This window comes from Somniosus microcephalus, chromosome 8 (assembly GCF_052327205.1).
Source record: "Somniosus microcephalus isolate GS21.2 chromosome 8, FLI_Smic_1.0, whole genome shotgun sequence".
Classification (NCBI taxonomy): domain Eukaryota; kingdom Metazoa; phylum Chordata; class Chondrichthyes; order Squaliformes; family Somniosidae; genus Somniosus; species Somniosus microcephalus.
The window spans coordinates 50,137,649-50,165,545 of record NC_140994.1 but is presented as its reverse complement, the minus strand read 5'-3'; the positions used below and the strand labels follow the sequence as shown (position 1 = coordinate 50,165,545).

General features: G+C 42.3%; 1 protein-coding gene across 4 annotated transcripts in view; it reads right to left on the bottom strand.

Moving 5' to 3' along the window:
• LOC147113513 (transcription elongation regulator 1-like protein) overlaps positions 1–27,897 on the bottom strand; it is a 163,544-nt gene that overhangs the window by 120,739 nt on the left and 14,908 nt on the right. For all 4 annotated transcript variants that reach the window (XM_085994697.1, XM_085994696.1, XM_085994695.1 and 1 more), the window contains exon 4: positions 19,124–19,313. In XM_085994697.1, the coding sequence (XP_085850823.1) occupies positions 19,124–19,313 (190 nt within the window). The remainder of the gene's footprint in view (positions 1–19,123; positions 19,314–27,897) is intronic.

The following is a 27,897-nucleotide window of genomic DNA, read 5'->3' as shown; positions in this document are numbered from 1 at the left end:
GGGGAGGGGTCCAGGTAGAACGGGAATTCTGCAAGTGGGAGAAAGGGTCAGTCGTGCGGGGGGAAGACGCCTGGCCAAAGAAGTGGGCACGGAGACAAAGGCGGCGGATAAAGAACTCAACATCGTGCCGAGCTCGAAATTCATCGAGGTGGAGGCGTAAGGGGATGAAGCTCAAGCCTTTGCTGAGGACTGATCGTTCGGGTTCAGAGAGTGGAAGGTCAGAGGGGATAGTGAAAACGCGGCAGGGGGTGAGATTGGGAGAAGGGGGGTCAGAGGAAAGTGAAGGGGAAGAAGGTTCCGGAGGGGCGTTGGTGTCCAAGAGTTGATGAAGCTTGCGATCCTTGACATCGGAAAGGAAGAAAAAAAGTTTTTTGTTGAAGCGTCGGATGAGTCGAAGGATGAAATGGAACTGTGAACCTGGACAGCTTTGAGATAGAGTGCGCCGGTGTTGCTGAAGAGAGAGGTCGAGAGTGTTCATGTGGCGCCGCATGGCGTTGAGCGTGGATCTCAGTACCAAACTCAGTACCCTGTCCCTGCTTTCTCCCCATATCCCTTTAGCCTTAAATCTGTGTCCTCTGGTTCTCGACCCTTCTGCCAATGGGAACAGTTTCTCTCTATCTACTCTGTCCAGACCCCTCATGATTTTAAACACCTCTATCAAATCTCCTTTCAAACCTCTCTGCTCCAAGGAGAGCAACCCCAGCTTCTGCAGTCTATCGACGTAACTGAAGTCCCTCATTCCTGGAATCATTCTCATAAATCTTTTCTGCACCTTCTCCAAGGCCTTCACATCCTTCCTAAAGTGTGGTGCCCAGAATTGGACACAGTACTCCAGTTGGGGCTGAACCAGTGTTTTATACAGCTTCATCATAATTTCCACACTTTTGTACTCTATACCTCTATTCATGAAGCCCAGTATCCCGTAAGCATTTTTAACTGCTTTCTCAGCCTGCCCTGCCACCTTCAACGATTTGTGCACACATACCCCCAGATCTCTCTGTTTGTGTACCCCCCTTCAGGATTGTACCATTTAGTTTATGTCGTCTCCTCATTCTTTCTACCAAAATGTATCACTTCACATTTTTCTGCATTAAATTTTGTCTACCACATGTCCGCCCATTTCACCAGCCTGTCTATGTATTCCTGAAGACTATCACTGTCCTCTTCATTGTTCACTATACTTCCAAGTTTTGTGGCATCTGCAAATTTTGAAATTGTGCCCTGTACACCCACATCCAAGGCATTAATATATATCAAGAAAAGCAGTGATCCTAGAACCAACCCCTGGGGAACACCACCTTCCTCCAGTCCGAAAAACAACCGTTCACCACAACTCTCTGTTTCCTGTCACTTAGTCAATTTCATATCCATGCTGCCACTGTCCCTGTTATTCCATGGGCTTCAACTTTGCTGGCAAGCCTATTATGTGGCACTTTGTTGAACGCCTTTTGGAAATCCATGTACACTACGTCAACTGCATTACCCTCATCAACCCTCTCTGTTACCTCATCAAAGAACTCAATCAAGTTAGTAGAACTCAATCTACACATTAGAAGCACAAACCTATAAAATGTACCCAGTGTACTCTTATACAGAAAGGAGGCATAGTAGATTTTTTGTTAAAACATTACTACCTCTAGATTGTGCTCTTGTCACAAGGAATAGAAATTGTTCTTTTGGAACTGAACATTTATTTCAGTGCATAATTAGTTTGACCAAGGTTTGAAACTAATAACAAAACATGCTATTTTCAATAGATTCTCAACAGCAAATATTTTACAGTATTCCTGCTAGATTTTTAAATATAGGAGTTTTATTAAAGTAAATACAGGAATTATTTTGGTGCATTTTATTGTCTTCTTTACTCACTAAGTCACTAACAAGTACTTGCTGCATTAAAAGAGAATCCATAAACACCATTTTTTAAAATAGGTCCAGGCTTTTTCGGAAACAAGATTCTATTTGCTGTTAACACTGGAGCTTGCCTTCTGAGCTACAGAGTCACCCTTCAAAAACATATTTCTAATGAAATGCATTAGATTTCAAAAAACATGGAATACATCAAAAGATGAAGTACTTCCCATTTGGAACACTTAACATACATGGATTTTTCTTGAAGGCTGTTTTTGCTATCACAATTGATTAAATTGCCCCTAAGGAAAACCCAAAGTCATTTTGGCCAAACACTTCTCAAATAGTAACCTTTAAAATACATTAGCTTCACAAAGGATTCTCATATCTGAGTTATTAAAAATTACTAGATAAAAATTGGAAATAGGAAAATAGAAGTATATTTGTATGACCCAACAAATTTGCATGTTTTGTTTTCTTTCTATGTAGAAAATAGTAATTTTACAAACGAATTTCTGGTTATTGGCTGATTTGATCATTCATTCAGAGATCAACATAGTGAGAGAGGAAATGTTAAGGGGTTTAGCATCTTTGAAAGTAGATAAATCGCCAGGCCCAGATGAAATGTATCCAAGGCTGTTAAGAGAAGCAAGAGAGGAAACAGCGGAGGCTCTATATATCATTTCCAATCCTCTCTGGCTACAGGTGTGGAGCTGGAGGACTGCTAATGTTGTACAAAAAGGGAGAAAGGGATAGACCGAGTAATTAGAGGCCAGCCATCCTAACCTCGGTGGTGAGCAAATTATTGGAAAAAATTCTGAGGGACAGTATCAATCATCATTTAGAAAGGAACAGATTAATCAAGGACATTCAGAAGAATTTGTTAAGGGAAGGAGGTCATGACTGACTAACTTGATTTAAGTTTTTGAGGAGGAAACAAGGAGGGTCGATGAGGGTAGCACATTTGATGGAGTCTCCATGGATTATAGCAAGGCTTTTGGCAAGGTCCCACATGGCAGACTGATCAGATAAGTAAAAGCCCATGGGATCCAAGGGAAATTGGCAAGTTGGATCCAAAATTGGCTCAGTCGCAGGAAGCAAAGGGTGTTTTTGTGACTGGGAGGCTGTTTCCAGTAGGGTCACTTGCTTTTTGTGGTATATATCAATGATTTAGACATCAATGTAGAGGGCATGATTAAGAAGTTTGCAGATTATACAAAAATTGGCCATGTAGTTGATAGTGAGGAAGAAAGCTGTAGACTGCAAGAAGATAGCAATGGACTGGTCAGGTGGGCAGAAAAGTGGCAAATGGAATTCAATCTGGAGAAGTGTGAGATAATGCATTTGGGGAGGGCTAAAAAGGCAAGGGAATACACAATAAATGGTAGGACACTGAGAAGTGTAGAGGAAGAGAGGGACATTGGAGTGCATGTCCACAGATTCCTGAATAGCAGGACAGGTGGATAAGGTGGTTAAGAAGGCAAACAGGATACTTTCCTATATTAGCTGAGGCACAGAATATAAGAGCAGCAAGGTTATGCTTGAACTGCATAAAACACTAGTTAAGCCACAGCTACTGTGTACAGTTCTGGTCACCACATTACAGGAAAGATGTGATTGTACTAGAGGGGGTACAGAGGAAATTTATGAGGATGTTGGCAGGACTGGAGAATTTTAGCTATGAGGAAAGATTGGACAGGCTGGGATTGTTTTCTTTGGAACAGAGGAGGCTGAAGGAAGACTTAATTGAGGTGTATAAAATTATGAGGGGCCTAGATAGAGTGGATAGGAAGGACCTATTTCCCCTAGCAGATAGGTCAATAACCAGGGAGCATAGATTTAAAGTTATTGGCAGGAGGATTAGAGGAGAGCGGAGAACTTTTTTCACCCAGAGTGTGGTGGGGGTCTGGAACTCACTGCCTGAAAGTACTTAGATATGCACTTGAAGTGCCGTAACCTACAGGGCTATGGACTAAGAGCTGGAAAGTGGGATTAGGCTGGATAGCTCTTTTTCTGCCGGCACAGACACGATGTGCCAAATGGCCTCCTTCTGTGCAGTAAATTTCTGTGATTCTATGATTTAAAATGTACATCAGACATCTTTCTTATAATAATGGAAAATTACTTTCCTGAGCTGTAATTTTTAGAAGCATATGTTGGTACATCACCCATGACGGCAAGCCACAACAAATCATGTTCAGTCCATCGTTTTTTGATATTTCTTTCACAACACAGGAAATATATTGTACAATTACCTCCATCTGCTTGTTGATTACATCACAAATCACCTAGCCAGTCAAAGGCTGGAAGGTCTGGAGGTGATATCCAGCTCAATGAGAACAAAGAGAATTATGTGATGTGTAAGAGCTCTAAAATCTTAAATTATAGGGGAAAATCTAAGGGTTGAAACTTTATACTTCTGGCAGCAAGTCTCTGCCAAAAAGAGCAGATTTGGTGATTTTCCAACATGTATATCAAGAGTCAGAAAATTGTGTGTAATGTGCAGCTGAATTTCTGATGATCATTATGGTGGTGGGGAGGCACTACAACAGGAGCATAAAGTTGGAAATTTACCCTAATTGTCTCTCAACTCACTTCCTTAATAAATTTGGGGCTAAAAATTGAGTAGCGCCCCAAATGAGGCGCTAACTTCGCCAGGGCGCTAAAGGTAGCACCCCGGAAAAATTAGTGCCCCCACGCCAGAAATTTAGTGGTTGCGCCCCAAGAGGGAAGCGGGACGCTACTGGAAGCGCCCTGCCTCCCTCTTGGGGTGCTGCGAGTGAATATCGTGGCGCTACGTGCCGCAGCGCCACAAGCTGCGGCACATCACGCCGTGGTATTGCAGGTCTTCCTCCCCTTCTTAAAGGGGAGAAGCCTTGTGCAGCGCGACCTGGGGCCCAGCTGAGCTCCCGGGGATCAGGAGTGCAGGCAAAAGAGCCCGGCACCCAAGAGAAGTGCCGGGCTCTTGGAGCGCAGCCGGCACTCCGCGGGCAGGGTGGGGGGGGGGGGGGGGTGTTCAGGAGGCCGGGGACGGGAGCGCGGGCCAGCAACAAAAATGGCCGCCCCGCACCTCACCTTTAAATTGCGCCTCCCCGGCCGCAGGTACACCCCCCTGACCCTGTCGGACATAGCATCCGGTGGTAAATCAGGGGGCACTCCCGAAGATCGTGGCCGGGGCGTGAGCGGGGCACTGCGCACACCAATAACGTCATCGCCAGCGGCGCAGCACCGCAGGGCGCTACCGGTTAGCGCCACCAATAACCTCCCGCTGAATTTTGCGGGAGGCGTGGGCAGTGCCGCGCCTGGGTGCTAGTTGGTTTGCGCCCCACTTAGCGCCCTCTTAAGGCGCTAAAGGGTGGCGCTACCAACTGAATTTTTCCCCCGTGGTAGTCACTTGCCTCAATGTTTTGTTCTGAAACAGGTCGTCAAAAAGCAACCAGTTACCTTTGGAAGCAGGAACCCTCACTGATTTTCTCTCTCCTTACCCAACGATGTCAAGCAACACATTTAATTCAGTGAAATCTGTAATTCAGTCTATATGGCTGAGTAACAGACTACAAAGTACATTTTCCCCAATAAAAAATACTGCTGTTTTTCTCATTTTTACAAATACTCCAGAAGGCAGTCTCGATCCAAGAGGACAATTCAAGCAACCAGATCTCAGGCCCTCTGTTGCTTTTTAACCAGTTGCTGGGAGGTGCCAGAGAATGGTCTCGCAGACCAGCTCTTTGATTTTCATTCCTTTACCGTGTGGAAGAACTGATATCTCAACGGGGAACAAACGCACGCATACCATATAATTGAAGTCACAAATCTGCATCCTATCATGCTGCAGAACAACACTCTGGTACACTGACATGATGTGCCTCTGACTTGCCTCATTTGACTCACTTTAAATTTTTTACTCTTAATATACAAAACATTCATGACAAAATAATCTGTATGCAAAGCAAAAAATCTATGCAAAGCTAGTGAAAATGTAGCTTTTAAAATCTAATTCTACATGGAATGGTGTGCGCTTTGCAGAATTACCAACTATTTGGCTGTTGTGCTGAATGACAAGGTTATTATTTACAAACCATGTTTTTTAAACTGACATCAAATAAATTGCACAATAATTACTGTCACTGGCACTACAGTAGTTTTTTTTGTTCAAGCGCACAAGCAAAATTTACAGATACATACATTTATTATTGATGGTTTTAAACAATTATTTTGAAAATGCATCTCAGCAAATTTACAGATGGTTGACAACATGGACTCAAAACATATTAGGGTAGGGCGAGCCAATTTCTGTCTACCCAAGATATTGCGTGTCATTGTTAAAAATGCAAGAGAAAGATGAAAAGGAGACTGAGCTTATACAAAGGTCTGTTGATTTTTCAATATTCCAATATTATAACGTGGATGAACAGCCAATCACTGAAGTGTATACATGTGTACCAGGCAGCAAACTGCAAAGATGCCACCAAGACAGTCTAAAATGGGATCACAAGAAGATTGATCCACAATGTACTGATAGCATGGAATGTCTTGACTCCAGAAAAGGAATGATCCAGAAAAACACCCATAAGGTTACGATTGTATTCAGATAGTGGAATTAACACAACAGAATAAGTCATCTATACCTAGATCCAGGTCTTTAAATATGCTGTAATATTTTCACTATTTAGAATAATCAGTTTATTACTAGTTCCAAACATCTGCCAATGTCGGATTTATGAGTTAACAGAGTTTTTTTCCATATTCTATGTTGGTTTTTAGTGCAATTAATAGTACAGCATGTTAATTACTGTTATTCAGTTCTATAAACAAGTCATCAAAGAAAGTTATCCAAAAAAATCACTGAAATACTTGCTCTTAAATTAGCTTTGCAGCAGGTCTAAGTTAATTAAGAAATAGCTTAGTTATCAGTTAGTACAAATTCAGTCCCCATGTTCGCCAATTTATGGGATTACCACCAACTTTCAATAGCAATCTAAATTAAAGTAACTGGCGAGAGGGAAAAGGCATCATCTTCTATAATATTAAATAGTGCCCAGTTACTCAAACAGAACACAGGATATTTGAATGGGTCTGTAGGATATCAAATGCAAAATATCATGGCCAAATATGAAGAAGCCATAGTTTCTGGAGACATGACGAAGCCAAAGTAACCCGATAGCGCACTTGCAAAATTCTGACAGCCAATGGGTTCCTTATGAAAACCCAATGTTCAAAAATTTAAAAACTGGAATATATGCCTTAAAATTGCATTCTCAGAGTTTGAGGGTGATTTCTTTTAGTTATTACACATTGAAACAAGAGGAAATTATTCTCAAATGTCTTTTATCCACCTTTGTCCACACCTGTGTTTGTGTACCTGCTGCCATCTGGTTATTAGAATTTTGCACCTCTTGCAGCTGTTGTTCTTCAATACCATCTGGGTGTTTTTGCACACTCCAATATATCATTTCTTTTGAAGAAACAAGACAAGGTACAAAGTATTGTGCATACATACATCCAAAAATAATGGATGGACAGGAAATTAATTCCTGAAGCAACATCACTTCTCGTATATATACTGACCTAAAATCAATCCGAAATCACATACACCTAATGCAGGCTCATTTTTTCAGTTTATGTCCCCATTTCTGTGGCTTTTAATCACATTTCTCTTGACACTTCCAGATTATATTTTTCATTCTCTGTCCCTCTTGGCATCCTGACTACAAAAATAAACTAATATGTACAACAAGAAATAAGCAAAACTGTACAAGAGAAACAGATAAAAGAAAGGCATCGGAACAGTTAAAAGAAAATTATAGAACTAAAAAGGAAATCTAAAATTACACTACAAAACAAAGGTGAAACCGGTAAAAAGACAATAGGATGAAATTAAAGGTGGAATAGAAACATTAAAACGTACAGCACAGAAGGAGGCCATTCGGCCCATCGTGCCTGTGCTGGCTCTTTGAAAGAATAAAGAGAGAAGAAATATGTTCTTGAAACAGAAATAAAAGCACAGAAAAGACAATGTGATCAAAAACAGCCGAGAATAAAAAAAACACCTACCTATCCATTAGATATTAAATTTAATATATGGGGGCGCACTTTTCATTGGAAATTCATTATTAGTATCTACAGTATCTACAGTACAGGGGGGCACGGTGGCATAGTGGTTAGCACTGTTGCCTCACAGCGCCAGGGACCCGGGTTCAAATCTGGCCTCGGGCGACTGTCTGTGTGGAGTTTGCACATTCTCCCTGTGTCTGCGTGGGTTTCCTCCGGGTGCTCCGGTTTCCTCCCACAGTCCAAAGATGTGCGGGTTAGGTTGATTTGGCTATGATAAATTGACCCTTAGTGTTAGGGGATTAAATACGTGGGGTTACGGGGATAGGGTGGGATATGTGTCGGTGCAGGCTCGATGGGCCGAAATGGCCTCCATCTGCACTGTGGGGATTCTGTGTGATTCTGTGTGAGTACCTGCTATTGCTGTAGATAGGTATTTTCAATGTTAAAGTTGTCACACTTCCCTGACAAAGCCTGTTTCACACACAATAGCAACTATTTTATTGTGCAAGAATATCACTGTGTGACTGCACAAACTAGCTATCATGGTACGCATAAATTTCTCAAAATGCTTTCTGAAAATATTTACCTGTCATTTTTTCACTTTGATAACTGAAATCTCTAATGTTCAAAATAAGGGTTTAAACAAAAGAAAATCAAATTATTTCACAACAGCCTGATTAAATTTATCCACAGAATTGTCTTTTGCATCATTTAATATCTTAAGGTTTAATCTGAAGGTATCAGCCTCTCCCAGAAGCCATGTCAGGGACTATATGGAGTGAATTTTAACACCCAAACACAGATGGATGGGGTCGGGTCAGAGGTTAAAATTTAAAAAATCCGAAACCTGATCCCAACCCGCCCACTTCCGGGTTTAATGGAGGCGGTACAAGGGGCGGGCAACCAACTCACTCCCGGGAGGTGGATTGGCAAAGTAAATATTTTAATCAGGCTGGCACTCTCTGAGTTAACCTGCTTTGCCGGTTTAACAGTGGCCGTTCAGGTTTCCCAGGCCTCGAGAAACCCAGCAGCTGAAGGGAGGCGAGGACAGCTTCGGAGAGAAGGCAAGTGCCTTTACAGCACTGCTTGTGAGCCAGGAGGAGCAGGAGTGCTTCACCCCGGCCGGCAAGCTCCCCCCCCCATCAAGGATCAGGCCCCCCGGGGTCGAGGATCAGACCCACCCCTGGGGTAGGGGATCAGATCTACCTGGTCCTGCAGTCTGCTCTGGAGCTCTCCCCACCCGACTGGAAGCCAAGTCTGTCAATCAGGCTGACTTCCAGGCGAGGAACCTGTCAAGAACAAAAGACCCATACTGTGGAGTTGGAACTTTACAGCATGCAGAGAAACCCAGGCTTCTAGATTTCCCGTCCAAAATTCCGTCCCCCCCCCTCCCTCCCCACCGCCTGTTAATATCTAGGCCTATACTTTTGCACAGAGCTGTGACTCAGAGCTTAGCATGTGTCCTGTGCGGCCTAATTTCCCAGAATGCATCAGTATCATCAGCCAGCTGTACGAATGGAACATTCTAACAGATAATACTCAAAACTTTTTCAAAATTATTTTAATAAAAGCTAGAGAATGAATTTCAAAATATATATTAGACAAAATTTATCCTCATTGTTTATTTTAAACCGAGGTCAGAATTTTCCCTACCTGGGCAGGTCCGGCGCGGGCGGTCGCCATGGTTGGTCGTGAGCCCATTGCTGGCTCCATCCCGCTCCACAGAATGACTTTACGTTAATGGGGCCTATGCACATTACCGGCCCAATTAAATGGTGTGGGTCTGGTGACGTCATCAATGACGCATTTTCAGCCTGGATATTTAAAGGAGCCATGGCCACATTGCATTTGAAGTTTCTTCTAGGAGTGCGCAGTCAGTGCACTTCACTATTTCACTGCTGCGCACACCACCAGAAATAACTGCACAAAGGCAGAGGGCTGCACCCAGGTTCTCCGATGACTTGTGGAGGGAGTCAGAGCATGTGGGGAGGTCCTCTTCCCTGCTGACGGGAGGAAGAGACCTCCCCAGCAGAGCAAAGGAGCCTGGCTCCAAATAGCAGAGGAGGTGACTAGCAGGGATATCGTCAGGAGAACCTGGGTGCAGTGCAGCAAACGCTTCAACGATCTTGTTAGATCAGGAAAGGTGAGTACAAAGCCACACTCACCTTCATCCTGCTGTGCCTCTCATCACATCCCCATCACTCTGCCTTCCCAACCCTACTCCTGCACATCATTACTCACACCAACTTACCTTGCACGTCCACCCATCCCTCTCTATCTACATTATCACATCCCCATCTGACTAGCCACCCCTCACACTCACCCTCATCCTAGTGCAATCATACCAACTAACAACACACAAGGAGGCCACTTGGAATTGCCACCCCACTCCATCATAATCACCTTCTACAGATGCAACCCATCCATTCATTACACTCATTCCATCACTCTCACTCAACCTTCTCTTCTTTCCCTCCTTGCAGGAAAAGAGAGCCCACAATAAGAGGGAGAAGGAGAGGGAGAGAACTGGCGGTGGACCCCCATCAATGGCCACCCTGACCACAGCAGAGGAGGCTGCCTTAGAGGTGGCGGGAGTCACCAAGCACCTGGAGGTTTGAGATGGAGAGAGGGGATATCTCAGCAACCTGGTGACAGAATTACATATCATACAGCTCCATGGCATACATCAGTCACTCTTGTGGGGACTGATGTCAGCAGCCACTGAATGGTCATCATGTGCATAATGGTATCTGTACCCAATAGATGGCTATCTATGGATGATAGATGGCAGAGGCTCATAGGCGTCTTCTCTAGGAGGGATGTCAGTGTCGAAGTGGGTCCTCATAGCCCCACTGACGTGCAGCAAGGTGCTCTCCAGTTCCTTGCTAGCAGAGAGGTGCAGGTGGCCCATGAGAGGGATGATGGTGAGAGGGGTCATGGAAATGGGGGCTCCTCTCAAAGTGCTCACACTTCTCCCCCATTGCCACCCCCTCAGTGAGAGCCCCAGATGCCTCCCCAGACAGCGATGGCAGAGCCTGCCCCTGCACAGTCGCACAAGGAGCAGACTTTGGCGGGGCCATCACAGGCTCCAAAACCCAGAGGGCCACCAAAAGTATCTAAGCAGTCGCAGCAGGGAAGAGAGTAGCTGCCTCTACCTCTACTGAAGCCACAGGGGTAGCACCACGTAGAAGCACGCGCAAGAGAAAGATGCCACACAAGTAGAATCACAAGGGTAGCCACTTTGGTGTTTTATTCAATGTTAACATGAAGTTTCAGTTAATTAAATGTGAACCATGAATTTCTTTCTTTTCAAAACATTCCGGTCTTGGACAAATTTGTGTGCACCATTGGAAGTGGCTTAGTTAGTTGGAGTGAAGGGTCAGACATAACTTTACCTCCAGCAATGATAGTGACTGTCAAAGGAATGGATTGGTCATTGTAGGGATGCTTTATGGTGTGGTTGTGGGGTGTTGCAAACCTGGTGAAGCATGTAGCAGCCTTATGGGTTCACTGCGTAAAGTTAAGTAAATCTGGCCATGATGAGGCCATCCCTGGCCTCCCAGGCAGCAATGTGCTCAAGTGCTGGTGTCATCTGCACCACAGGCTCCTCCAGCTCCTGCTCCTCCGAAGAGGCTGTGCGTTCAGTGCCTCGCTCCTCATGCAGCGCTAATCCTCACTGTTGCGCTATGTTGTGCAGGCCGCAGCAGACCATGATGATTCTGGAGACCCTGGCTGGTGCATACTGAAGGGCTCCACCAGATCTGTCAAGGCATCTGAATCGTATTTTCAGCATGTCTATTGTCTGCTCTATCACTCATCTGGTGAAAATGTGGCTGTCATTATATCTCTCCTCGGCTTCAGTACTTGGCCTCCTCAAGGGTGTCATGAGCCACGTCTTCAGTGGATAGTCCTTATCTCCAAGCAACCAGCCGGAAAGTCTGTTTGGAGGTGTAAAGAGCTGAGGGAGGGTGGACTGGCACAGGACAAAAGAATCATGACAGCTACCAGGGAATTTGGCGCACACGTGCATGATGATCTTCCTATGGTTGCAGACCAGCTGCACATTGAGTGGAAGCCCTTGCAGTTGACAAAGACTCCTGCTTAAGATGGGATGTCCTGATGGCCGCATGTGTGCAGTCGATGAAGCCCTGCACTCATGGGAAGCCAGCCAGAGTAGCAAAGCCGAGAGCCGCTCACTAACACTGGCTTCATCAGTGGCAAAGTTGATATAATTGGCTGACTTATCAAACATGGCATTGGTGACCTGTATGATGCATCTTGATGCCGCAAATGTCTGCTGCAGATCCCTGGAAGGAGCCTGAGGTGAAGAAGTTGAGGGTGCTGGTGACTTTAACAGCCATTGGTAAGGCATGTTCACCCGCTCCTCTGGGCTGCAGGTCTTGCTCGAGCAATGTGCAAATGTCTGCGACGCCCTGGCACGATAGCCTGAGCCTCCTTTGGCACTGCAGCTCAGTCATGTTGAGGAAGCTCATTCTCTCCCTGTGTTGTGGGTATCAGAAAAGGTTGGTATTGTTGTTGTTGGTGCTGCTGGTGCTCATCGTGCTGCAATTCTGAGGACTAAGGTGAGACAGCATAAACAGCACCCATGCTGATGGAATAGATGGCAGGTCAAGTAGGGTTGACAGAAGCAATCTGTCAATGGTGAGAGAGGTTTTTCCAATGAGGTGAGACTGGATGGAGACTTTGATGGAAAGACTTGCAGTCTGCAGAAAGCCCCGTCTGTACTGGGAATGCAGTCAGCAACAGCTTTTGCAAGAGGAAAGTGATCAGCTGTGAGATCGGCGCTTTTATAGTACATTTGATGCTGTCAACTAATCAGCTGGAGCAATGGCCACTCAACTCACGCCTCAGGTTGACAGACGTGATTCCCGAGCTGCATGAATCCGGTGGCTATGCAGTGAAATTTGAAATGTAGGGGGGAAAAGGCTCTTAACTGTCTGAAAACAAGCTTATAACGATTTCAATTGGGTCACTCGCCTCCGCCGGTCGTGTCGCTACCGCACTGACAAACGCGCCCGAGGGAAAGGCGTGCGGGGGCGGGACGACAGTGGGTTCCCAACCCTCGCCAACTTTTTTTAAATTTCCCACCCGACCCGTCTCCATTCCCGCCCACATGGACCCCAGAAAATTCCGGCCCAAGAGTCTGTGAGTGTGTGTGTATATGCGTGCATACGCGCATGAGACGAAAGACTACAGTTGTAGCTTTTGCTTTATGTTCTAGAAAATTCAGAAAGTGTAGTAGTGCAGTGCTCAGACAGAGAAAGTATTCAATGTAGTGGAATTCATTTTTTTTGTTGCATTTTGAAGCAGATTCCAATTATCTCAACATTATCAGCTGTTATGTCGAAAATTAGAAAATGCAAATATTCCTACTACTAACAGCTGTCAGTTTTTTTTCGCATTTTAGTTCTTTTCAAATAAAAAGCAAAGAAGTTAAATTTGCAGAGCTCTAATTACTATCTGTGTTTTGTTGATAGCTATAAAAAAAAATAAACATTCTAATTATTAACTATGAGAGAGACACAAAGGAGTAGAAATTGGTCTTTGTTCCATCTGTTTTCCAGGTGGTAAATGGGGTTAAAAAAAGACCAATTTCATGGCGCTACATCCGGAGCCTCAAAGCTTCCTCTGGAGGCGTGACTCGCCAGCATGGTACGGTAAAGGCTCTCCCCTCCTGGTTATTTTGAGCCAGATTCTCCTGCAGGAAGTGAAGGAGAGTGCTGTGAGTGGGTGCTGTAAAGAGTTATGCAGGTTTGGGGAGCAATTTCATAGTGTGCAAACTGAGAGGGAGAAACAGCAAGTTGTGAGCAAGTTGGGGAGGTGGTCATGTGCAAGAAATTGGATCCAATGTGAAAACAGTCAGCAGAGGAGTGAAATGCTTTGCAGTTGCTACCAGGTAAAAGCAAAAGTGTTAGTACCTGTTGTGAGGACAGCAGTAATAGGTGCACATGTGATTGAAATGAGGAGAGTTGGTACACTGTCCCCTTGTGATAGGTGGAGAAGTGTAGGGAAGGAAGTGTTTAAAGTGCTGGGGGAGGGGCAGGCGGCAAGGGGGAGTGGGAGATTGGGGGAAGTGGTGAAGTGCTGTGGCCAGGTCTAATACAGAGAACGAGAGATAGGAAGACATCAAGCTCACCCTTGCTGTCTGGGTCAGGTTGCTGAAGAACACTGAACTCGGGTCCTAGGAGTGATGGTATGGACGTTAACATTATCTGGGCTGGGTCCTGGCAACACTCGGGGGCAGAGAACAAAATAGTGTTGGCCAACGTAAAAAGACCTTTGCTACTACTGGCTAAATTCAAAATCTTGGCAACGAACTTGACCTGCTTATCCCCACAACATCAGGTTATAAATCACACTGCTGTACAAGCTACTCCCCCAAATTTGCCACAGGAAAAGTGCCCATAATAGTATAACTTGTACATCAGAAGTTATTAGTTGGAATTTCATCTTCTATTATTTAGTGCTGAATTAAAAGATAAAGGTATGCAACAGAATACTGCTGCTTATAATCCTGTGGTAGTCCATGAATTTTATTCACGTTGGCTGTCAAGCATTTTGTGATGTCCTGAGGATGTCAAAGATGCCATATAAAGGCAACTTCCTTCTTCTAGTCCCTTAACCAGCTGAGCCATCAGGGAATGCACAGGCAATTTTTTTTAATATTCTTATTTTTGAAAAATGCTGTTTTCAATGCAAATTCTACACAAACAAATTTTATTACAAACTGGTAATTCACTTTTTAGTGCATTAAACAATAACTGACAAAACAGTAAACGCATCCATCAATTTTGCAAGTAAACTACAAACAAATATAATAATGCAATGGTAAATGGACTATTCCAACAGCCATGCACTGAAATCCTGTGTCGAATGTTTTATGTAGATGCCCAGCTCATTTAATTGCTTTCTTTCAATTGTTTTGTCACCAGCTTCAATGTATCTCCTCCTTTAAAAGCCATGGACAAAATGGAAAATACATTTCTGAATGTTTTCTACTGATCAGATCTATAGTTACTGGAAAATAGGCTAGAAACATAATGGAGTCCAGATGAATTCATATCCGACCTAAGCTCACAAATTCCTTGAACTATGTAAGGGCTGATCCAACAGGTAAGTGCCTTTCCAGCACTGCTTGTGGGCCATGAGGAGCAGGAGTGCTTCCCCCTGGTCCCTCAAGCAAACCTGCATCCCTCACCATGATTGGCTTTCCTTTCCCCCACGATCCGATGTGCCCCCCAACCTCCGCACTCCCAAACCCCGGCCTTCACGACCTCTTCCTGCTCCCCCCCCCTCCCCCAATCATCTCCACGAGCTCCCCCCACTGTGATCTCTACCCATCCGATCTTCAACCCCCCCAGATCCCCCCAATCTCCACGATCTATCCCCAATCTCCCCCCCACCCCACCTTCTAACCATGAACTCCCCCAACCCACAATGCGCCTCTCCACTCCCCATGATCCCTCCCTCCCCCACCGACCCACAATCTCTCCCTCCTCTCCGCTCGCCGGCCCACCAGCCAGCCAGCCTCTCTATCTGGCTTGCTGCCGGCCGAGGAACATGAATTTTTTTTTTAAATGAGGACCTGCCATTAAATTCGGCAGGATCTCCACAAACCCCCTCCTCCCGTAAATATCAGGGCCACAGTGTAGGTTAGATTGGGCAGGAATGTTATATTTAGAGGTTGAACTTTCAATGAATGAGATAATCAAACCTACAGGTAGTAATATAACATTTTCCCTTATTTGTTCCGGCTCTACATACAAGTAGAATTACACAAAAGTGGCAGTGGGATTCTAGAGGCCTTCATGTTAAAGGCAGCTTTGATTAGTACATCAGAAACACTCAAGCTGTCCGATCAAGACAACAACCCTTGTTGAATACATGTAGGTTGCTCCAGGTAGCTAACTTGCTGACAGCACTGAGAAAAATTTTCCAAACGTTGGCCTATTAAGAAGCAAAATGATCCCCAACTTTATCTACTGATTTCTACCCAGCCAGGAGATAACAAGAAGAAATGCATTTAATTACCAATTCATTAATTTGTTCAGTGAATGTCTTCTTTCCACTGGAAACAAAAACTGTCCCAATTCATTGAATACTCTTGGTTCTTTCCAAGGTGAAAGTTAAAGCATTGTGCACATCAACAAAGCAATGTCCACATCAACATGGCAGCTTTGATCATTGGATTAGAAGTGCTTGATGTCCTGGCCCATCAGCTCAACGCATTAATCCTTAGTAAAAAGATGCACTGGACGAAATGAGAGGTGGAAGATAAAAAGTCAGCACTGTGATTTCCCAAAACTAAGTCAGAGACATCATTTGGTATTAGGTTTGCTACAAAATGAGCCCTTACTAAATCTCCATGCCAAAAAATAAATTCAACCTTAAAGTCAAACAACCTTGCAAGTCCAAGCAGTTTGGGTATCCTTCTGATCAGAACGAATTCAAATCTCAGCCTCAAGTTAACTGCTAATAGGGGGGACACTTTCATTAATGGTAAACTACAAGTTGTTGCCCAACTGCATTTCTTGCCAAGGTTAACTTCAATGGAGAGTAAAATGGGCGGAATGTAAAATGGGCAGTGGACCCGAACCCACCAACCTCTAGCACGACATGTCAGGTTAAAATCACCCCCAGTGAATTAGAAAGCCCATGAGAGGAAGCTCTCTTCTAGATTTTGTTCTTGTGGCTGCCCGAGACATTATTCAGGGAACAGAATCATTGGGTGGTAATGATCATTGCATAACAACTTTCAATACGACTTGGGAAACAGTGCAGGCATGTTACAAAACTCTATTCTAAAACTGCACACCAGAAATCTTCAGGGATGAGTGTTCAGTTTAGTAACAAACAGTAGGCAGCACTAATTAAGAATACATTTTTCAAGGATAAATGATCATTCAGAAACATGATACAAGACCTGCAAGGTAAATACAGACCCAAGTGCAGCTATAGTAAAGTAAATAAAAGTGGATCAACTAGAAAATTAAAAGGGGGATTTGGGGAAAAAAGGATTTGTAAAATAAGCAAAAGGGAGAAGGTTATCATTGGGCAGAGTACAAAAACATACTGCAGCAGGTCATAGGAGTGCCATGAAAACCTGAAAGGGGAATAGCAGCTGATGTAAAATATAATGCCAAAGCATTCTTCTGAAGGTAAACCCTAAGGGAACCATATGGCTTGAACACGAGAATGAAGAAAAAAAAGTTAACATGCTAATTGACTACTTGGTAGGTTTTAAGCCAGCGGGAGACAAACTATACATCATTCAACATTGAACACATCATGTGTACGCCTGGATTTTTGGCATTAGTGATGCAGAGATTTTAGATTTTTGATTGGGGCTGTCCAAGCTTTTTTGTCTTCATAGCTGCTTAGCAACAGACTTTGAAGCTTCAAGGGCCACATAAGCTTAAGTCAGTGTTGCTATTAACTTGTATTTATCTTGATCTGCTAATACAAACCTAACTTGGTGTTCTGATTTAGCATTTATCCACAAATGAAGAACAGGCCCTTGCAAGTCTCTAGCACCACAAAATTCAAATGGGAGAAACCAGCAATTAAATTTAAAATCATAAATAGAAATGAGTTTCCCGAGCTGTGTGTGCCAGATTACCAGGGCTTGAGGGTCAGATATGAACCACAGGTCATTGTTTGGGCACCCCTGTTCTAGATAGACTGAAAACCAATAAATCCCCAGGTTGTATGAACTACATCCCAGGATACTTAAGAGTTAAAACAAGCAAATGTGAGTCACTTATGGCCATTTCAAGGGAGCCATAAACACTGAGAAGGTTCCGATGGACTGTAACCAGGCAAATGTAATTCCCACAAAGGGCAATTACCGATCCATCAGCCTAACCTCAGTAATCAGAAAACTAATGGAATCAATAATCAATAAGAATACTTCTATGAAGATAACCTAGTAAATAACAGCCAACATAGCTTTTAAAAGGGAGTAGATCTTTTATGACCAAACTCAGATTTGTTTTTTTTGAAGATGTGACACTCTAAATTCAAAATGCTAAGCCATGTGGCATCACTAGACTTCCAAAAGTTCTTCGATATTGCCACAAGCCACTGTTTCACAAACTGAGAGCAGTAGGGTAAGACATGGACATAGATTAGTTACTGTAAAGGGAAGACAGAAGAGAGTAGTCATAAAGAGAGCTAGGTCGATGGGAAGGGGGTTATCCCCGGTGTCTGTGCTGCGACTCCTCCTGTTTCTGATGTGCTTAAGTGATCCGGAATAGTAGTCTTGAAGCCAGGTAGTTAAGTTAACAGGTGACACCAAGTTGGGGTCGGGGGACATGTAAAATGACTGCGGATTCAGAAGAGGCAACCAAAGTGTTACAAAGTGAACTCAACAGGGTGAGCACCTGGGATTATCAGTGGCAAATGAGGTTTAATTTGGAAAATGCAAGGAATGAAAGCAAAATAGGAGGCATATGTACTTTATCGGCAGAAAGAGCATGCCAAAGGAGAAGTTGAAAAAGGCCTTGGGATGCTGCTTCACTTACCATACTTTAAATGTAAACAAAACAAAGAGAGTGGTGGGTTATATAGAGAAATCAGCTGAGTACAAATCCCCAGAAGTTATGCTGATGTTGTGGATTGCTCTGGTCAGGCCGCACCTGGAGCACTAACCACAATTATGGTCACCACAACACAAGAAAACATGAAGATCTCAGTGGAGAGGACTTCAGTGGGACTGATCCTCAGTATCAGAGGGAAGATCTCACATGGAACTACTTGATAAGTTGGGGCTATTAGGTCTCAAAAAAATGCATCAAAAAGGACCTTATAGGAGGCATATTGGACACTTTGTGGAATAGAGAAATCAAGCCCAAAACAATGTTTACAATTGTGGCAAGGCAATTTAAGAGTGCACAGGTTCAGGGTTATGAAGGACAAATTTAGGGCAGATGTCAAGAAGTATTTCTTTACACAAAGGGTGATCAATAGCATGACAGTGCTGTTAGGGAAGGACAACTGAAACTAGGACATTCGACTAATTTCAAAATGAAACATATAGATGCTATAATGGGAAGACAGCAGAATTGGTATTCCAGAAGGATAAGGTTAAATGTGTTGAAGGGCCTATTTTGTCTGAAAGAGATAAAGATGCATAAAACAAAAAGAGAAAAGGATAGATGATTTACATTAACTATTTTAAACATTTTAAGCAGCTCACCAGTAATGGCCTGAGGTGTTACCACAAGAAAGGGTTTGGAGCCTGTAGACGATGTAGGTTTAGTCACTGTTGATAGTGCCACTGCTACCTGATTTGCTTTTAAAATAGGTTTTTTGTGTCCTTGCAACAATTTTACCTCCTCTGACTTCCTCCAGGTTGATTCCACTGCAATTGCATTATTGAAATATACCTGTGCACAACAAAAGAGCATATGAACAGACAATTTAGCAATAGACACTGGAATTATTGTGTAGTCATTATGTAGGTCATTCCTTAATGTGTGACAGGTAGCACAAGCCTAATTAAGCCTAGCTCTGAGGAATAAATCTAAAATGTTTTAAAATTGATCAGGAGCAGCTTCAAAAAGGCCAATATAATATTTACAAAAGAAGCAGAGATACACAAATAATTATCTTGTTTTGTCAAGTGCATTTAGTCACCAACTTTGTAGGCACCAAGCACAAAGAAATTCATTAAAACTATGCAGATATTAACCATAAGTAGACTTAGGTCTATTTTGGTTTCTGTGACGGAGGCCAATTTATTTCAGATTAATTAATTATTCATTATATATCAAAAATTCCTGAAATTATTTAATACAAATTAATTTGTGTTGGGTTTTGATGTTCTAATGATTCATTCTCAATCAAATTATTTTCTGATTTAAACTATATTGCCATCTTAATTTATTTACTTTTTCAAATACTTCCTTTTCAAATTTAGTTCCCTTGATCCTTTCAAATATACACAAAGAATGACTAAAAGGTAAATTAAACTTGACAGTCATTGATACAAGTTGTATATTAGGATTGTGAAAAATCATACTATAGCTGCAGTGCCATCTGCCAGTAATGGGAAAACATCCGTCAACATAATCTCTTCCTCAAAACTGTGATCGGTGTGAACCATAAATCAAATCACCCAATATATGAAATTAAAATTATATGGGATAAACACATGGCACCAGCAAATAAGCATTAGGTACCAATGATAAAAGGGTTGGGAAAGCCAGAAAATTACCTCATGACTGAAATCTATTAAAAATAACAGTGAATACTGTCAATATATTAAATAAACACTTCTGACGTGCAGAAGGTATGTCAATTACTATAAAACACCTTTCTTTTATTACATTTTAACACATTGGGCTTTCTTTAAAATTACTGGATTAAATAACCTTGCAGAGATGCAGTAGTTTACCATTCCACTGAAGAATTGAAGTGAAAATAATAATGACTAAATATATTTTTTAAACTTGATTTTCATTTGGAAACAATTTGGGATCCATCAATCAGAAGTGCCCCATTAAAGCAGAAAAGTTTCCATTGGATCTGAAAAGTAAGTTATTACAAGGGCTTTTATCTCAAATCATTGAATGCCTCCATCAGCCTTTCTGTAGCATGATATACATGTATCTCAAGTCACAATGCACTTGCACTGTTCAATTTTTAATCTATTATTACAAGCAGAGCTTTCTTTAAAATATGCATACTGTTAATTAGCTTGTTAAGAGCATGAAGATTGCATTATATAACAAAAGCAGTTAACAAATGTTAATCACTTAAGAGTCCTCCCCCACCCCCAAGCTCTCCCACAACAGTAACTGATTGTGTCTTTCCCCAAATGTGTTTCACAATAGGATTTGCATCAAAATATTTGGTGGAGTGAAAACTGTAAGGTAACTCCTTAGGATCCTTACAGTTGTTAGGAGAGGGCACTTTCATCCATTTACTCCAAACTGGATCTGAACCAACATATTGGTAGTCAAGGAGCTGTGACTTTATCTAGCCATTTCTGAGTGGGTAAATATATTTTATACTGATTTGAAGATCTTGCCATATATAATTATGGGTTAGTTACATTAAAATGTGAATGTTATAGCACAATGGATTATGCAGCAGGTCCTTGATTACCATTATCTTGGTTCAGGTCCAGTTTCGACTAAATGGATGAAAGCGCCCTCTCCTAACAACTGTAAGGAACCCAAGGAGTTGTCTTAAAGTTTTCACTCCACCAAATAGCAGTGGTCTTGGCCTCTATACCCAAATTAAACTTGTCTATTGCCTTCAGAGTTTCCCAAGGATCTATATTTCGTCACCTCCTCTTCCTATTCTACATGCTACCCATGGCGACATGTGCGCTGTCCACACCCAGCTCTACATCTCTACCACCTCTTTCGACCCCTCCACTGTCTCTGTGTTATCAAACAGTTTGTCCAACATCCATTCTTGGATGAGCCACAATTTCCTCCAGTTGAACAATGGGAAGATCGAAGCCATCATCTACGGCCCCCGCAACTAACTCCGCCCTCTTGTTACCAATTCCACCTCCCCGGCCATTGTCTCAGCCTGAATTAGACTTTGCTACCTTGGCGCCTTATTTGACCCCATGCTGAGCTTCACAAAGACCACCTACTTCCACTCTATAACAATGATGACTCCCTCTGACCCTACCACAGCCCATCTGATACTGAAAATTTCATCCATACTTTTGTCACCTCCAGACTTGACTATTTCAATGCTCTCCTGACCAGACTGCTAGCCTCCACCCTCCGTAAACATCAGCTCATCCAAAACTCTACTGCTTGTATCCTATTGCGCCCCAAGTCCCACTCACCTATCAAGCATGTGTTTCATGACCTACATTGGCTCCTGGCCCCCCAACACCACCAATTTAAAATTCTCATCCTCATGTTTAAACTCATTCATAATCTCTATCTCTGTAACCTCTTGCAGCCATGCAAACAATACCCCAACCCCGCAAACTCTCCATGCCTCTGAATCTGGCCTTTTCTGCATCCCTCCCTCCTTGCCTCCCTGTACCTTATTATTACAGCACTGCCTTCAGCTGCATAAGCCCCATGATTTGGAATTCCCCACCTAAGCTCCTACACTCAACTGCCCCTCTCTTCCTTCAAGACCCTCCTTAATACCGACCTATTTGACCAAGCTTTTCATTACCCCTCTGAGTACCTAATTTGGCCTGGAATCGATTTGTTTCTGATTACAACTTTGTGAAGTGCCTTGGGAATGGGATGTTTTCTACCCTAAAGATGGTATATAAAGGTAAGTTGTTGTCGTTTTTCAGCTTTATTGAATGCGATACAGATTTTCCTTGTTTTTTGAAAATGTCTTTGAACAGTATAATATAAACTATTATCAAATTTTAATTAGTACTCAGTGCATAATTACAGTGAATATGGCTCATTTATTCACCCTAACTGTCTGTCAATAAGAACCAATAATTTAACTTCTTTACTCAAGAGAGAGTGGTTAGAATGTGGAACTCACTACTACATGGAGTAGTTGAGGCGAATAGCATTGATGCATTAAAGGGGAAGCTAGCTAAGAACATGAGGGAGAAAGGAATAGAAGGATATGTTGATAGGGTGAGATGAAGTAAGCAGGGAGAAGGCTCGTGTGGAGCAGAAACACCGGCATTGACCTGTTGGGACGAATGGCCTGTTTCTGTGCTATAAATTCTATGTAATTGCCCACTATGATGCCTGCCACTAAGAAAAAAAACTCCCATCAAACTTCACAGTATGCATCTTTTTTTTAAATAACCAGGTAGAAATAATTTTATGGTTAGAATATTATTTAATGATTCAGCCCCTTTGTTTTAAAGAGTTTCCCTCTATTTATCTGTTTCCCATGCAGTACTTTCATCCATCTTATTTATCCCTCAACCATCACAAAAAGCACAGATTATCTGGTTACTTATCCCGCTGCTGTTTGTGGGATTTTGCTCTGCTCAAATTGGCTGCTGCATTTCCCGACAACAGTGACATCACTTCAAAAGTAATGTCAAAACTGAAGAGGGGAGCTGATGGCGGCCGTGATGGTCCGGTGCTGAGATCACTCTCCCTGTTTCGGGCAGCCAGCTCTCGTCGCTCACTCCCGCAACCGGAGCGAGGTGCTCGGCGAGTCGGGCAGAGGCAGCGCAGCGCGGTGAGCAGCAGCAGCAGCCAAGCCGACCCGCTGGAGCACATTGGCCGGCAGCTCCTCGGCGGGAAGGAATTCCGACTGGGAGGAGGGGAGCCGAGCATGGCGGCCAGAGGCCGACCCGTGAAGAGAGAGAAGTAGGCCCCGGGCCGTGGAGCGTGGAGCCAGCGACGATGAAGAGGAGGCCGCATTGGAGCATTCACATCCCGACGATGTGTTCGGCAAGTCGGGCAGAGGAGCGCAGAGCAACGAGCAGCAGCAGCAGACTCACGACACGCTGCAGCACGTCGGCCGGCAGCTCCATTTCGGGTAACTCGCAGTCCGGATGGGAGCCGGGCATGGTGGCCAGAGCGGGAGAAGCAGGCCACCACACGTGGAGCCAGCAACAGTGAGGAGGAGGCCGCGGTGAAGAGGAGGACGGAGCGGCTGAGGGACATCGTGCTCCCACTGCCACGGGAAGCCATTGTATGGACTCTGAACGCGGCGCTGTATGTATAGCTGACGCATCCCTACGGGGAACAAGCATTCCATTGTACTTGTTACATATGGCAAATAAATCTAATCTGAGATCTGAGATCTGAGATCTGAATCTCATTCTGAATCATTGGTTTCATAAAGTGCTTCATAAAGCACTTTGGGATGTCCTGTGGCAATGAAAGGCACCATATAAATGCAAGTTCTTTGTTTTCTTTCTTGTGATGTCATCTGAACTCCTCAATGAACAACCTCCCTTGTAGTCATTTTCTACGTGGTGTTGTTAGAATTATTAACTCCATTTGTCACACACTTGTTAATACTAACCATGGCTTAAAAAAAGTTTCCAACCAAGCACAGGTAACTGGCATTTAGAATGACTGAAATTACAGCACAGAAGTGCTGTACTAGTGCTGACTTTATAACTGCCACTATCTATTCTAATCTTATTTCCTGAACCCTTCTATATTGGTGCTTTTCAAATAATTATCCAATTCCTTTTTAAATCAAGTTATAGTTGTCGGGGATTTCCTAGGGGGTTCTCCTGCCGTAGCTTTGGCAGAAGATTGGCTGAAAGCAGGGCTTCTGGCAATCTTCTGCCAAAGTTACGGTGGTCAATCAGGAAAACTCCTGAGGAAATTCTCTTTGTTAACAGCCACTGGTGGTAAAGCAGTCCATGTTCTGATAGTCTTATTTGTGGAAATATTTCTTCTACCTTCTCCATTCATTTCTACTTGTGATAATCCGGAGTTTATTTCTCCTTGCTACTAATTCACCAACCAGTGGAAACAATTTTCCAGTATTTCCTCTCCCAAAACCTTTCATAATTTTGAAAATCTTAGATCGCAAACCTTAACCTTTATGCCAGTGAAAAGTGGCCCAATTTTTCAAACCTGTCTTCATGAATATATCCTCGGGTTACTGGTATAATTCTAATAAAGCTTAGCTGTATCCTTTCCGTAGTTCCAATATTCTTCCTACAATGGGGTTCCCAGTACTGCAAGTAATACCAATGTCTTGTACAAATTCAACATCCCTTCCTTGTTTTTATGTTTATATGAAACCCAAAATTCGATTTGCCTTTTTATGCCTTATTCTGTCATCATTCCCACCTCTGAAGATGTATATAACTGCATTTCTAAATTTCTCTCTTCTTCGACTCTTAAGAATCCTATCATTTAAAATATACTTCTTTTCACAGTACATTTCCCTCCAAAGTTTACTCTTTCATAGTTCCCTGTATTAATCTGTATCTGTCACCTACCCACCCACTCCACTGAGCTCCTGATAGTTTGGATTCGGCCTCATAATTTGCAATGCCTCTAATTTGATGCAATCAAATTTTGATATAATTCTCCTTATGCCTATGTCTAAATTATTTGTACAAGCAGAAACAAAACAGGTGCCATCACAGATCTATGGGCACACCATTAACCACAACCGTCAATCTGAAAAACATCCATTTACAGCTAGCATCTGCTTCCTGTCGCTTCAGCATCTCTCAGTCCATATGGCTACATTCCAAATAACATGCACCTTAATTTGGCATCTTATCAAGTGGCTTCTGAAAATCCATACATACAAAATTCACCACATTCCCTCTATCCATGTACTGTAATGTCTCAGAAAATTGTTCAAACATAGCCTGCCCTTTAACTATCCATTATAACTGCTCCGAGTAGCCTAAGCCTTTCCAAATGTTCACTAATTTCATCTCTATTGTCGACTTCAGGGGGCCGATCTTCCATTGCCCTGGCAATGGACAAGTACAGTGCTAGAATGTGCAATTTCAACACCGAACCTCCAATTCCTGAATCCAAATCATTTATGCATGTGGTGAGCAATAGTGGTCCCAGGACAGATCCCTGTGGGACATCACATCCCACTTTCTGCCATTCTGAGAAACTTCTTTTAATTTCTACCATCTGTTTTCTGTTTTGTAACTACCTGTCAAACCATCCTGCAACCTGGTCCCTGATGCAACTTTCCCTTATCTTTGTTATGAGTCTCTTACGTGAGACCTTACTGAGGGCCTTTTGAACATCCATGTCTACTACATCCACTACATTGCCTTTGCCTATTTTTTCTGTTATATAGAATCTATAGTGCAGAAACAGACCATTCACCCCAACTGGTCTATGCCAGTGTTTATATTAGGAGGTATGTCTGTTAATATCTGTAAATGTAAATGTCATCACTTGTCTGTACTAAAAATAATCAGAATTCAATCTCCAATCTCTCTTTCAAAGTTTTGGGGAAAAAGCAGAGAAACTCACAAAGGGTGAGGGGAGATGCCATTTTACTTCAATTTACTCTCATGCTCAAATTGAAAACAAGGACCTTTTGCAAACTGCGTGTGCTCAGACAGAACAGATGTGGTTGAAAGCAACATCCAACTAGTCTTTGGTAAAAAATATCCTGTCAAAGCCTAAGCCTTTGAAACAGCCTAAGACCTTAAAGTAAAAACTTTAAAGAAAGGCTTTAAAAGATAATTCAATGGGTAATGTTGCTGTAAAATATATTTTTTTTATTTTGTTTAAAACCTTATTTTGGATATTGGAAATTTCAGCTGCTGAGAAGAAATGGCAGACAAGCATTTTAAATGATTCAACAGTGACAGCAAAATGTTTACCTATGATTTCCCATTATAAAATAATATATTTTTGTATTGTAAATATTTCCATACAGTTTTCCCATTGGAAACATTTACATAGACAATTTCAATTATACATATATGTGAACATAAAAGGATTACAGGGAGTGTGTGGCAGATGCAAGATTTTTGAACAATATATAGATATAACTAATGTATCAGTAGAAGTCCAAAGAAGCAGTTATGAGGACAGGAACATGTGTGTGTAGGGGTAGAAGATATAATTATTTTGTATTCGTGAAATGAATGGCAAGTTCATTTTGGGGTCAGGTTGCAGATAAGGATACTGGATTTGTTTGATTGGCAGGTCAAATAAGGATTTGCAGATAATGTGGAAAAGGTATGTTCTTGAAGAGAAAGAACTCAAAAAAGGCATTTCAAGGTTTGTGTATCTGTAAGAAAAAGAGTGCCAAGTGTGGGAGACAGAAAATATAAATGATCCTAATTATAAGAATCGTTGCTCAAAAACTTTAAATTTCCCTAGCTTTTTACACCTAGCTCGGATCTGTATAATTATATTATTTGTTTTAATTTACTTCTCTCTGGTCTGCTGCAGCTCCAGGGAAAGGGGAAGTCAGGGCAGGGATGATCAAGTTGGGGAGTCAGTCATGTAGGAAGATTAAATTTGCCAAGGAAATTTGCCTAGGTTAGAACAAATCTGCTTATGATTAAGAGTGTTAACTGGAAGTGTTATGCAGAAGTGCAATTGAAAGTGTGTATGTCAGCACATACTAAGTGTTAAAGGAGGAGGTGTGTGACAATATAATATTTGCACATTTGCTTATTTTCCTGCCCTATTCTTGATATGCTTCTTGTTCTGGAAAACAAGATAGTTCATCCACAGGCAACCCAGCGCTGGCAAAGCTTTCCTCCCGCCACTGACAAAAGTGAGACTGGCAACACTTGCTTCATATTGGAAACCCAAGTATAAACATCAGACCAACACTCTTCCATTGTAGTTAGTAGGTCGACTCTCAAGATCAACTTAATTTTATTTCAATTCAATTCAGCAAAACTGAAAAAGATAAAAATGTGTTTTCATCAGATGACGTCAAAAAACTGACGGTGGTTTTGTCTTTACAACTGGAACGTCAGAATTAGAATTAACAAAAAGTCCTGGTTGATGTATACTCACTGAATGACTTGTGCCAATAAAACAGTTACAGTCTATTTCATATAATTCATTCACTTTTTTTAAAGAAAATTAATGAATTAACCAATAGTTTTATTTAAACATTGTAAATAACAGGAAAGTAGGAATTTAATGCTAAAAATCTGAATTATCCAATAATTCAAATTAAACAATGTAAACAATGCAAAGTGAAAATAAAGTGCTAAAAATTGAATTATCAAATTACTTGAACTAAACAACTTTAATTTAAGAGGTGTAATTATAATTGGAAAGAATACACAAATATTTCAGTGTTGTAATGTTCCACTACTGGATCACTGCAGCTAGAAACTATCAGGGAACTAAGTAAATAGTTGACTGCAGACTAGTGGCAGAAAATTGGTATTCCCAACAATACAATTTACTTTGCAGGTCCCTTGGACTTTAGACAACAACAACAATTTGCATTTATATAACACCTTTAACGTAGTAAAACTTCCCAAGGCGCATCACAGGAGCATTATTCAACAAAATTTGATGCAGATACTCCTGTGGTCCTGATTTCTTGCCTCTCTTCAAAAAAAAGTCAGGC